At 41.5% G+C, this 13,563-nt stretch overlaps 1 protein-coding gene across 1 annotated transcript; it reads left to right on the top strand.

Annotated features, from left to right (window-relative positions):
• The first annotated feature begins 8,508 nt into the window (after positions 1-8,508).
• Positions 8,509-9,652, top strand: Ccdc89 (coiled-coil domain containing 89). Its single transcript, XM_052177568.1, has one exon. It carries the CDS (start codon positions 8,535-8,537, stop codon positions 9,645-9,647), a length of 1,113 nt encoding a protein of 370 aa, XP_052033528.1. The 5' UTR covers positions 8,509-8,534; the 3' UTR covers positions 9,648-9,652.
• The last annotated feature ends 3,911 nt before the right edge of the window (positions 9,653-13,563 follow it).

Below are 13,563 nucleotides of genomic sequence, written 5' to 3'. Positions count from 1 at the left end.
CTAGAAGACGGAGGCAGGAGAATTGTTGCTAATCTGAGGCTAGCTTGGGCCACAGAGTGAGAGTGGTCTAAAAAAACAAAAACAAACCAAACAACACTAAGAAATTTCAATAAGTAAGTAAAAATAAAAGCCGACTAGATTATTTGCTTTTTTAGGAGAACAAATACAGCATCCTTAAATCCACTGGGTACTGAGTTGTTAGAGCTCCCCTGAGGCTGTGCTGGAACGCAGTGTCAGTGCAAGCCTGGTACCGCAGATGCAGTGCTACCACCGCCCAGCACTCATGCATCCATTCTTTGGTCTTCCTTCCTCTTGAGCTTCATGTGGTCCACAACTTGTATCGTGGGTATTCCATGCTTTTTGCCTAATACCCGCTCATCAGTGAGTACATACCATATGTGTGTGTTCTTTTGTGATTGGGTTACCTCACTCAGGATGGTATTTTCTAGATCCGTTTTTATTTTTTTATTTTCTAGATCCATTTGCCTGTGAATTTCGTGAAGTCATTGTTTTTAATAGCTTCATGAAATTCACTGATAAGTGGGCATTAGGCAAAAAGCGTGGGGAATACCCACAATACAACTCGTGGACCACATGACCCAATAGGGGGTATCCTCGGGAAAGAGGATAACATTTGAAATGTAAACAAATAAGGTTAAAAACCAACCAACCAAACAAACAAACAAAAGAAATCAGTTGCCCTCCTCCGACCCCAGCCAGGACTTACCTGCTTCCTCTTACCCTACACCCCTTACCACCAAGATACCAATGAGGAAGTAAGCCTCCCACCATCTCCAAGGAAACAGAATGATTTTGCTTCATTTTGCCTGAATGACTTTCAGGCATAGACCTTCCTGAAGCTTCAAAGCATATCTCTAATCTGGAGTCCTGTTGCAAAGGCTTACTGAATATGCCAAGGAATATTTTTGCAGTTTTCTCAAGTATTGCACTAGGATTTTAAATGTGTATCCTCACTGCTTACCTAGTCAAGTGTCCAGTTAGTTCATTTGACACACTGCTTACAGAGCATACATTAATGGTGTGCAGAGTAGGAATAAGGTTCCCCATTGGTGCTTCCCACTGAATCAAAGTCTAGATGGGTTAGCAAGGTTTCCTCTGGGGTAAAAATGAGGTTGACTAGGGTCCTGAGATCCCATCTGTTTGTTCACCTACCCTTCTTTTGTGTTGGATTCATTCTTTTTAAGTATATTTTATTTTTTGATGTCATATCTGTATTGACCTTGCCAGCTCAGTCAGTTAACAGGTTCTCCAGCACAGGAGTGAGGATTAAAAAGAAAAAAAAGATAGACAATGCTACAGTATGGCCTCAGTCAATTCGGAGACTTTAGGCAGGTTTATTTTTTCCATTCTTTTATACCATTTTAGTTACATGCAGGTACTTAAGGGCCAGTAGTACAACGAGGAATAAATCAAGACAATAGTCAAAGAACAAGCAAGACAATAAACACAAAGTCCCGTGATCACTCCAGTGATGATCTTTGATCGCTCTTTCCAAGGATGATCAAGATATCTGAGCCTGCTTCCTTGTCCTAGCCTAAAGTCAAAATCATGACTGAAGCCTGCTTCTTTTTTCCCACCCTAAAATCAGATTTTTACTTCCTTGTCCTTGGCCAATGTCTGGACTTACTACTTTGTCATGGCCTAAAGTCATGAACCCGTTTCCTTGACTTTGGCCAATGTCAGATTCCTGCCAAGGCACCCCAAAAGGCTCTGCACACTGCATTCAATGTATTTTGATAAAATTCACCCCCCTTTATCCCTTCAACTCCTTCCCGACGCCCCTGACCTGCCACCTCTCCATTTCATCTTCTTCCTCGTTCTTTATGATCACTTAGTCTAGTTGGTACTGCCGGTTTGTGAATGATGGTTCAGCTGGAAAAAAAATGGCAACCTGCTCAGGGTAGCTTCTCTGAAGAAAACCAGTGCTTCCTCCCCCAGTGGCCATCGACTGCCAACGGTTTCTCAGCTATGGGTGGGGCCCCACTCCCATTCTGTTGTGTGACAAAACTTTCCCTGAGGAGATGTAACACACACATCTCCTTTCCCCACAAGCTGAAGTACAATACCAACAGCAAACCAATGAGTTGTATTGGGGTTACTTACCAGAGTGTGAGTGGGGGGTTACTTACAGGAGCAGTAATGACTCAACAAAGATGGCTGCATCACCAAAGCCCACCCGAGCATGGGTGAGCTCTCTCCAAAGCTGGGGACCTGGAGCACAGGGCACACACAGCCTGTAGGCTGCTCAATAGGATGGAGAGCCCTGTCCGGGTGCTTCCGCAGGTCAGAACCTCTTCCAGGCAGCTAGACTGGTTTCTGCTTCTCCCGGGCAACTGCTCTGGTCTCAGAGTCTTCTTTGCAGTTTAGCTCAATCGGTCTGGGAGTGGCTGTCTGCTTTTATTGTTTACGCTGGCAGGGAGGGGCCTCGTGGATCTGTTCAGGCTCAGGGACTTCTAAAGCTCTTTTGAGTTGTTTACCTTCCCGCTCAGAGAGTTTCCCTGCAGAATGATACTTTTGAAGAAACTGTTAGACAACAATCCCTGTGGAAAGTTTGACTGGCTTGATCCGGTGAGGGGTCTCCTGAGTGCACACATGACTGCCTGACTTCATACCCCTTGGTGTCCAGGACACACAGGTTTGAAGCTGTCAAATGTTTAACTCTTGTTACCTTTTCACCCCCTCTTCTGTGATGGCCCAAGAGCTCTAGGGGAGGTCGGGGGCTGACGAAACAGAAACCCCGTTTAGAGCTGAGTGTTCTCCTCCTTAATTCTTTGTCTATTGCAAAAGAGGCAGCTTCTCTGCTGAGGGCTAAAGCTGCACTAACCTATAGGTAGGAAGATAAATGTTTACAAGGATGTTGTATCTACGTCTATTTTTTTTTTTTTGTTTTGCTTTGTTTTTCTTTTTTTCTTTTATTTTAATCGATATATTTTTTATTTACATTTCAAATGATTTCCCCTTTTCTGGTCCTCCCACTCCCCTAAAGTCAGATAAGACCCCTTCCCTCCCCCTGTTCTCCCACCCACCCCTTCCTACTTCTCTGTTCTGGTTTTGCCTTATACTGCTACACTGAGTCTTTCCAGAACCAGGGGCCACTCCTCCATTCTTCTTGTATCTCATTTGGTGTGTGGATTATGTTTTGGGTATTCCAGTTTTTCAGGCTAATATCCACTTATTAGTGAGTGCATACCATGATTGATCTTTTGAGACTGGGTTACCTCACTTAGTATGATGTTCTCCAGCTCCATCCATTTGCCTAAGAATTTCATGAATTCATTGTTTCTAATGGCTGAATAGTACTCCATTGTGTATATATACCACATTTTTTGCATCCACTCTTCTGTTGAGGGATACCTGGGTTCTTTCCAGATTCTGGCAATTATAAATAGGGCTGCTATGAACATAGTGGAGCATATATCCTTATTACATGCTGGGGAATCCTCTGGGTATATGCCCAGGAGTGGTATAGCAGGATCTTTCAGAAGTGACATGCCCAGTTTTCTGAGGAACTGCTAGACTGATTTCCAGAGTGGTTGTACCAATTTGCAAAGTTTCTGTAAAGCAAAGGACACCATCAAAAGGACAAACCGGCAACCAACAAATTGGGAAAAGATCTTCACTAACCCTACATCAGATAGAGAGCTAATATCCAATATATACAAAGAACTCAAGAAGTCAGACCCCAGAAAACCAAATAACCCTATTAAAAAATGGGATACAGGGTTAAAGAATTCTCACCTGAAGAACTTCGGATGGCGGAGAAACATCTTAAAAAATGCTCAACTTCACTAGTCATCAGGGAAATGCAGATCAAAACAACCCTGAGATTTCACCTTACACCAGTCAGAATGGCTAAGATTAAAAACTCAGGAGACAGCAGGTGTTGGTGAGGATGTGGAGAAATAGGAACACTCCTCCACTGCTGGTGGGGTTGCAAATTGGTATCTACGTCTATTTAACAACACAACTGTAACACATTCTTCCCTTAGGCCTCTAACCTACCAAGCCCTGGGTTCTTTCTCAGTTAGCAGTTCCAGGTGAATTCCACCTTGAGGAATAGGCCTTAAATTGAATAGCATCCAGGTCATCTTTGCACCCAGGAGCACATCCTGGTGAGCTGATCCTTATTGTAGCATGCAGGGTTCACAGCTGGGTAAGACTGTTGATGTCTTTTCCCCCAGCAAGCCTACAGAGCACTGTCCAGCACTATGAAAACTAGCCAATAAGGGAGACACTTTCAGGCCCGTATCAGCTTGATACTCCACATTCTGTGACAAAAGTGTGTGGTTTCCTCAGTAACAGGGTCTTACTATCAAGTCTTGGTGGGCAACCAAGAAGAATGAAGGTGGCCTGTGTTGTTGTAGGAGTCTCTGGGATTCTTGTGATCATCAACCTGAAGGCAAATGCTCTGTTCCTGATGCTTGGCTCTTTGGTAATTTATGGCTTCTAGGGAGAACTAAATATATATGCATATATACGTGTACGTGTATGCATATATTCTAATTTTATATTTAGAAAGCTTATAAAATAGATTTCCTCGAACTTTTTCAAACATCCTATGTGTTAGTATTCCTCCTCTAGCCCTCTCAATAAATCTTTTGAAGTTCTTTGCTTTGATTTAAGAAAAAAGAAACTATGGATCTGATGTTACAGAAGTTAATTTGTACTTAACAAAATACATTTTTAAATGTGGAAAAACTAGTGTACAGACAGAGGCCCTGAATATCCGTTATGCATGTGGGGCTCAGGAGACCATTATCCATCCCATCCTGGAGAAACAACTGCTGTTAATACTTTGAGAGCTTTTCTGGTTTTGTAATTTGTTTGTTATGTCACATAACTATATAAGGTAATCAACAAATACAATGTTCGCTGGGCGATGGTGGTGCACGCCTGTAATCCCAGCACTTGGGAAGCAGAGGCAGGCGGTTTTCTGAGTTCAAGGCCAGCCTGGTCTACAAAGTGAATTCCAGGACAGCCAGGGCTACACAGAGAAACCCTGTCTCGAAAAAAACAAAACCAAAACCAAACAAAACAAAACAAAAACAAAAACAAAAAAACAAAAAAACAAAAAAACCCCACAAAAAAACAAAAACAAAAAATCCAAAAAACAAAAAAAACAAAAAACCAAAATACAATGCAATGTTCACTATTTGTAAAACATGAAGAGAGACATTCTAATTTTCTGGTCACTTGTCTCCACTGTACAAGTTCTAGTTCACACAATGTAGCTTGAGATTTAAGAAAGAGGTGTAAAAATGGGGGGGAAAGTACAATAAGTTTATTTATATTTTTTGGTATTTTCTTCTTTTACTTTTTTTGGATAAAATTTCTCTGACAAGTTCACACAACTATATAACCCATTTTAATAATTCTCATCCCCCCCACCTTCTCTTATTTCCTTCCCATTAATGATGCCCCGCCCCTTTCTTAACAGTCTCTCCTTTTGTTTTGCTTTCTTCTGTTTTGTTTTGTCAGATCCTGCTGATCTTTTTAGCCAGGGCAGTCTATGTGACCACATTTGGAACTATCCACAGTAGTCTGGCTAATAAACCTTTTAAAAGTCTTTGATATCCATTTTTACAAAGCTTCAGTATTTGTTAAAATTTCAGTTTAGCAGACCCAACCAATACAGAGTTTAAGAGTGGTAACTCAGTCGTGGCTGCTGCATAAAGAACACCCTGCAGCTCGTTGGCTAAAGAAACTGTCATTAGTTGACTGGCTTATTGGCAAGGCTTGAGCCAATAAAGTTGTTTTCTGTTTCTGGTCAACGTTTGCTGTATAAAATACAACAGTCTAGTCACCCTGTCTGTGGCACATTTTCTTGATAAATGATTGTTATGGGTGGGCCCTGATCACTGTATGAGAAAGCAGGCTGAGCCAGCCAGGAAGCAGCCCTCCTTCACTGTTTCTGTTTTGGGTCCTGCCTTGAGCTGTTGTTGTGCTGGTTTCCCTCAGTGATGGACTGTAACCTGGTAGAAATCCTCCCCTCAACAAGCGGTTTTTTGATGTATACAATAACAAAAAACGTGAACTAGAACTGGTACTAAGTTGTGGTTTTTAGTGGTTTGTTAATGCTTGGTTCAGGGAATGGCACTATTAGGAGGTGTGGCCTTGTTGGAAGAAGTGTGTCACTTCTGGGGGTGGACTTTGAGATCCCCTTCCTAGCTGCCTGGAGACAGTCTGCTCCTGGCTTCCTTTGGATGAAGATGTAGGACTCTCAGTTCCTCTTGCACCATGCCTGTCTGGATGATGCCATGCTTCTGGCCATGAGGATAATGGACTGAACCTCAAACCCAGTAACCCAGCCCCAATTAAATGTTGTCCTTTATTAGAATCGCCTTGCTCATGGTGTCTTTTTCCAGAAATGGAAACCCTAAGACGCTGTTGGATGTATATAAGAGCAAGAAATTCTGCTATGCCATCAAATAATAGAGTAAATGCAGGGAACACATGGTATGTATATTTCGAAAGACAGAAGAAAGGATGTATAAACCTTTTCACCATAAGAAAGCAGAATGCGGTGGTTCAGTGCCTATAACCCAACATTCCAGAGGCAGAGATAGGAGTTCAGAAGTTCGAGTCATGCCTGGCTACATAGTTGGTATGAGGCTAACCTAGGCTAAGTGGAAAAGAAAAAGAAAGAAAGAAGGAAGGAAGGAAGGAAGGAAGGAAGGAAGGAAGGAAGGAAGGAAGGAAGGAAGGAAGGAAGGAAAGAAGGAAGCAAGGAAGGAGAGAAGGAAAGAAGGAAGGAAAGAGAGAAGGAGGAGGGGGAGGGGGAAGGAAAGAAGAAACAAAGTAAAAGTTTGAGACAGATATATTTAAACTGATTGGAAGTGTGTGAATATATGTATATATGTATACATACATACATATATATAGAGAGGGAGGGAGGGAGAGGGGGAACTGTGTAGCCTGTTGATATGTATAATATTTATGCCTTCATCAGTTAAAAAATTTTAAAAGTGTAAAACATCCAGTTTAGGAAAGCTTCTAGCCCTCAGCCTTGCCATCCCTGTATAGATAAGAAATTTGTGATCTGGGAAACAATCGCAAATATTTGAGACCAAAGAGACCCACCTGTTTGTCTAATGCTTTGTTCTGTGTGAACGCAGAAGCATTTCAACATCCCTACAAGAGTGTTAATGATACATAGACTTCTTTGTCACCATATGGCTATATATGAAGTCTAACTCCCCAGCACTGTCATCACACCAAGAGCCAACTATTTCTCTGTTCCCAAGTCTCACAGTACCAAGTTTATTTTTGATCACCAAGTTTTGTACCTTCCCTTTCTTCAGTTAATTTTCTAACAAGTATTTTCTGTGCCATGAAAATTTCCCTTTAAACATAATAACTCTCAATTAGCTGTTTCTTTTGGATATTTAGGTTTCAAGCTGCTTAATTATTATGAGGCAGGCTGCAGAAGCTTTGCACAAGTTTTTGGGTTTTTTTTTTTTTTTTCAGATTATTTCCAACAATGAGCTCTCCATAAGGGTAATTACCCGCTCAGTAACAGGTACAGCACTTTTATCAGCCAAGACACTCTTAAGTGACTTTCATCCATTATATAAAGGGCTTCTTTCACTATCCCCTCTCAAGTCCTGGAAATCTTAATGAGAATTTTATTCATTTATTTTTACTGGTTTTGGTGGGTGAAATATCACCTAATTTTCATTGCAATTGTTGGATCATCCTTGAAGTTCATTGCTCAGCTGTTTCTGTCTCCTTGTTTTTTAAATGTATGTATTCATTTCTCTTTTAACACGCTGCTCTATTAATGCCTCTAAGCTTTGTATCACTATGTCGATCGCATCTGACACCTTTACACATGTTCGATTATCACCTTTGGCGTCTTTTTCAACAGGCTTGTATCTCCATCACTTCAACATTCAAGGCGTAAGTGTAATCATGGTTTGTTTTGTTTTTTGCTTTTTGTTGTTTCTGATTTGATCGGGTCTGTATTGTGTTTGTGTCTGTTAATTTATTTTCCGAATAGATAAACAAGAGGGTTGAATGTCTAAACAAAGGTATCCATTCCCCGCGGTAAGGTCAGGGTTAAGGGAAACAAAAGAAATTTCATTTAGAGCAGCTGAGCTGACTTCATCCAGACTCCCCTTTGTGTGCACGCATGGCAACTATGTTTCTATAGACAGCGATTTCTTTTCAGAATAAAGAGGAGAATAAGTCTCTGTAAGCTTACTTTGTTTACTTTTATAAGAAATGAGGATTTGTCCCCTGTTGTGACTAGGAGGCTGAATTTGAGGATGGCTCAAATCTATGCGGCACAGGCGGGCCAGTGGCTGTGAACTGAGAGCTGTGATTGGTTCAAAAGACAGATTGGCTCTGAACTTCCCCTATTACCTCACTACATTCTGCAGGTCTGTCCACCAATTACAGGACTCCTTACTGGAAAAACCGACTGCTGGAGAGTGCCAAGCGTCCATAGCAACGCCCTTTTGAACTCAGAAGGGGCAAAGACTGAAGTCAGTTCTCCCGCAGGCAGAGCGTCTATGCCTCAGGAGGAGAAGACTCTTAGAATGGATACCCCACCCCCCGACGAGGTCTTAGGAAAACAAAACGAAAACCTGCAAAACCAGGATGAGGAATTGGGGTTTAAGGAAATGGACGGTCTGAGAGAAGCTTTGGCTAACCTTAGGGGGCTGTCCGAGGAGGAGAAGGGCGAGAAGGCAATGCTCCGCTCCCGCATCCAAGAGCAATCCCAGCTCATCTGCATCCTGAAACGCAGATCCGATGAGGCCCTGGAACGCTGCCAGATCCTAGAGCTGCTCAACTCAGAGCTGGAAGAGAAGAGGATGCAGGAGATGGAGAAGATGAAGGTTCAGAATGAGCACGTCCAAAAGCTGGAGAGTCGCTTTATGACCCTGGCAGCCAACCATGAGCTCATGATCCGCTTCAAGGACGAGCACAAGAGCGAAAACATCAAGCTGAAGGAGGAGAATGAGAAGCTGAGGCAGGAGAATAACAGCCTCTTCAGCCAGCCTCTGAAAGATCTGGAGGCCAAGGTACTGGAGCTCACGACACACAACAAGGCCCTGGTGGAGGAACTGGAGGTCTTGAAACAGAGATGCGCTCATGAAGTCAGCCAGGCTCAGGCCCGAGAGAAGGAGCTGCTGGGTCTGCAGAACCAACAAGCCTATGACCATGCCAAGGAGGCCGAGGAGCTGCGCAGCCAGCTGCAGAGCATCAGGCAGCAGCACCTGCAGGCAGCGGAACAGATGGGGAAGGACCAAGAGGCTAATATCAACCTGAACCAGGAGCTGCAGGCCCGGCTGCAGACTGCCCTGCGTGAGAAAGAGGAGCTGCTGCAGCTGTCCATGGAGAGGGGCAAGGTGCTTCAGAACAAACAGGCTGAGATCCGCCAGCTTGAGGAGAAGTTGGAGACGGCCGCCATGGCCAAGAAGCATGCACTAGAACGCTTTGAGCAAGAGGCAGTGGCCGTTGATAGCAACTTGAGAGTTCGCGAGCTTCAGCGCAGGGTAGATGGGATCCAAAAAGCTTACGATGAGCTGCGTCTGCAGTCAGAAGCCTTCAAAAAGCACAGCCTGGATCTTTTAAGCAAAGAGAGAGAACTTAATGCCAAACTCCGCCATCTCTTTCCATAAGAGAAATCATGCTTCCTGTTGTCTCCAGTTAATATTTCAAGTATATGTGCCTTAGATTTATGGCAAAAGAAAAGATTTACTATACTTTTAAGTACAAAAAAAAAAACCTACTTTACTATGATGTTGTTGTTGTTACTGTTGCAAAGTTAATGTTAATTTTCAGTTCTACCCCCTAGAATACATTTAAGATTCTCCAGAGTCCCCACTTTGCCTTCAAAGATTTCTTAAGACTATCCGTATCTTCTACCTCATAACTCACTCATTCTCAGCCCCAGACATCTCCCTATAGCTTGAAAAGAGGTATGATTTAATGGGTCCTAAAATAAACTTGCTATTGTGAGAAAAAGGGAAGATACAGCCCCGTTAGCCATTGGAGAACAATAGGCTGACAACATTGTAGTTGGGTGTATAAACAAACAGATGTCAGATGGTAGAACAAATACTTCTCAGCGAAAAGGGTCTGATTAGATCTCTATTAGCTTGGCAAAGCAAACGTTTGATCATTCACTTGTGTGCCAAAGTATAAAAGCCAGCTCTGATACATTCACTCTATTGAGCATTAAGATTCAAGTTCATTACAGTCAACCAATTCTAATATTTCCTGCAAGTTTATCTTAATTCTCAGATTTCCAGCAAGTTTATCTTTCTTCCATTTTCTTGGTTTTCTACTCAATAACTGAGAGAATTTAGACGCTTTCTACTGAGATTCTCAATGGCTTCATTTTCTATTTTACAATATGCTAAAAGGCAAAAATACCTCAATTAGGGTAACCAGTCATGGAAGATTGGGTTTGATTTTAGTAGCAGCTCATATATTGTTTTCTGTTTCTGTCAATACATTTTTATGCAATTAACTTTTGTGTTTTAAAAGTCCAAGCTGAATGTGTATATGTATACTTATGGCGTTCTCTGTAGGAATTATTCAGTTTTGTAAAAATAGCTATTTAACATAGTTAAATGTAGATTAATGTAAAGTTCGTAAGGAAGTAAAGTTTTCAAGTTAATTACCAGAATATAATTTATCTTCTTATTTCTCCCATATTTAGTCATTGTCATATGCAGTTATGAATACCTGTAAGATAGATTATAGCATAGTAATTTTCTTATTCATTTGGTGCCAGGAACACCAAAAGTTACATAGCAAGTTTGATTTACTTAAAAGAAAGAGAGCTATTACTTGGGGGTTTTCTTTGCTTGCAGTTGTTGTTGTTGGTTGGTTGGTTGGTTGGTTGGTTGGTTGGTTGGTTGGTTTGTGAGAGAGAAACTTACAAAACCCAGGTTGCCCTTGAACTTACTACATAGACAATGTCACAATATAATTTAAGAAGGAAGAATAGAGAATGTGATTGTTGTATATCAAGTATTTTTCTTTAGTTATTTGTTTTTAGACTTCTTGGGTGTGAGTGCTTTGCCTGCATGTATGTATGCATTATGTATGCATCCAAGGAACTTAGAATATGGCGTCAGATTCTCTGGAACTAGAGTCATAGATGGTTGTGAGGCGCCATGAGTGGAGCCAGGGTCCTTAGCAAGGGCACCAAGTGCTGTTAGCCTCTGGGTCCTCTCTCCACCCTGTGATGGGGTAAACACTTCACACTCAGACAACCCAAGAGAGGATGTGTTGTCACTATATTATAGATGGAACAGTGAGACTCTAAAGGGTGGCTTACCTAAAACCACAAAGACCTAGGGAGGCTGAGGGAGATCTAAACTGAAGGCTCTTTCTTAGGCAGGGTGCCTGGGGACTCCCTGATTACTGCTTTAATTACTTGCTTTAATCCTTATCACTGTCACCAAGTTAGTGTTTTAACAAAGGGTATCATACTTTTGTTCTTGTGCATGACGCTGCCAATTAAGTAAGTCTGCTTTCTGGCTCTAAATTCCATGCTTCCTCCCAGTGTATAAACTGCCTTTGAAACACAAGCACACACATGGGGGGTGTTAGTCCTTGTGTGCTACAGCCCTTTTGTATTTCATCTCTGACAACTGAACAATGAGCAATGAGGGTCGCTACTAGAGTGCTCGCCTCTATCAAGTTATATTTATCCTTGGAACAAACCGGCATGTAAGTTGGCTTACTCCAAGCCATTATCTTTAAAGGGAAACATTTTAAAGCAAAACAACAAAACCCTTTTCTAAAGCAGACCTAATTTTTTTTCAATGCTTACAAGCAGTAACCCTAATATTTGAAAGGCAACAGAATAGTGAGGCTGAATTTAAAACACTTTGTCTGCTGTGATAACGAACTAAGCATGGTGTCTTGGAAAAGTACGATCTCGTAAGTCCTCGATGTACCCTGAAGGATAGATGAGTCCACATTCTAAAGATGTGTAAGAATTTGCAGAGAGAAGCGTTGACGAACTGTCATGTTTTCAGAGCACTGCCCTGTTTCAGTGAGTGAAATGAATCCAGGTTAGTTCTTAGGAAAGGATGGGTGAAAAACCTATGTCTCCATAGCTCCATTCTATTGAGGTTTAGGAAAAAAATGTTGAAAGTCGTGGAAGGAGCCCTGGCACCAGCACCTAGTATTCTACAAAGTCCTCTCTCACCAAGATACCTATGGTGTGGCTGAGTCAGGGCCCTGACCAAGTGAATCTACCTTCCCCATTATGAGACTGAGCAAACCTTTAAGATCTAGTCATTCGGAAACAAGGAAAAAGGACTGTCAATCTTATTTCTCTCCCTGATACCTACCCAATCAACCAGTTGGCATGTCTTCCAGCATCCATTGTCCCAAACCAGGCCATCTGGAAATACTTCAGCCAAGCATTTTCAGAGGGCATGTTGCCATGACGAATTCAGATGCATCAGGTTGGACCACTGTGATGAGGATGAGACTAATGTATGCTGTGTCATGGGGAGAGCTAGAATGAAGGCGGGTGCATATTTAATGGACCACCAACAGTCTCTGCTGTGCTGTATCCATGCTGGCCAGGGAATTGTACTCATAAACCTTGAAAACAGTTATCAGAACATGGAACACTGGCTAAGACTAGGTTTTTGCAATTATTTTCCATCTTCCTAAGAACACACTGATATTCTAAATGCTAAAAACATCTTAAGCCTAATGGCCTAGGCTGTGCAGTTGAACCTCAGTACTTGATGAGCATCTCTCATGGAAAAATTCAAGAACCAAGCATTTTCCACTTGTAAAACAAATCAAGAAAAACTTTCCCTTGAAAAATCTGCCTGGTCACTACACATCTAACTGATTGCAATACTCCACAAGCCCCAACTCTCCAGGCCCACTGGGTGGGGGTTGGGAGGGGGGAAGGGGAGGGGAGGGAGAAGGGGGAGGGGGGACTCTGACCTTTGCCAGTTGCCAGATTGCTCTCATCTGCAATCTGACCCACTCTTCTGTGATCTCATCTGAAATGATTTTCTCCTTCCTATTGAAGGTTTAATACAGTTTGGATCTTTTATTTTTTTTTAATTTTATTTATTGAAAAGAAGTAAAGAGAAGTAAAAACACTTTATGATAAAATTAAAGATTTACATGGAAAATATTTCAGATAAACATTAAATTAAATGTTAAAATTGACAATTTTCTTGGAAAATTAAGGAGGAAAGTGATAGACATGTAAAACATTGCTAAATTAATTGAAATATGGGATAGAAACATTTTATGATAGAATTGAAGATTTACATGAAAAATATTTCTGATAAAATTGTAGAAAAATGTAGAAAAACATGTTAGAATTGAAGATTATCATGGAAAATTTTATATAGATATAATAATGGTAGGCATAAAAGTATTTCTACGTTGATTAAAGTGGAATTATAAACATTTTCTGATAAACTTGAAGATTTACATGGAAAATATTTCTGATAAAATTGTAGAAATATATAGAAAAACACGTTAAAATTAAAGATTATCATGGAGCTTTCAGTCGGATGTGGGAGACCTGTGCCACAT

The sequence above is a fragment of the Apodemus sylvaticus genome, chromosome 1 (assembly GCF_947179515.1).
Source record: "Apodemus sylvaticus chromosome 1, mApoSyl1.1, whole genome shotgun sequence".
NCBI lineage: Eukaryota > Metazoa > Chordata > Mammalia > Rodentia > Muridae > Apodemus > Apodemus sylvaticus.
This window is presented reverse-complemented; position numbering and strand designations above follow the sequence as displayed.

Excerpts from the sequence above, each read along its gene's own strand:
- Ccdc89 (XM_052177568.1), top strand. The coding sequence starts at position 8,535 with ATGCCTCAGGAGGAGAAGACTCTTAGAATGGATACCCCACCCCCCGAC.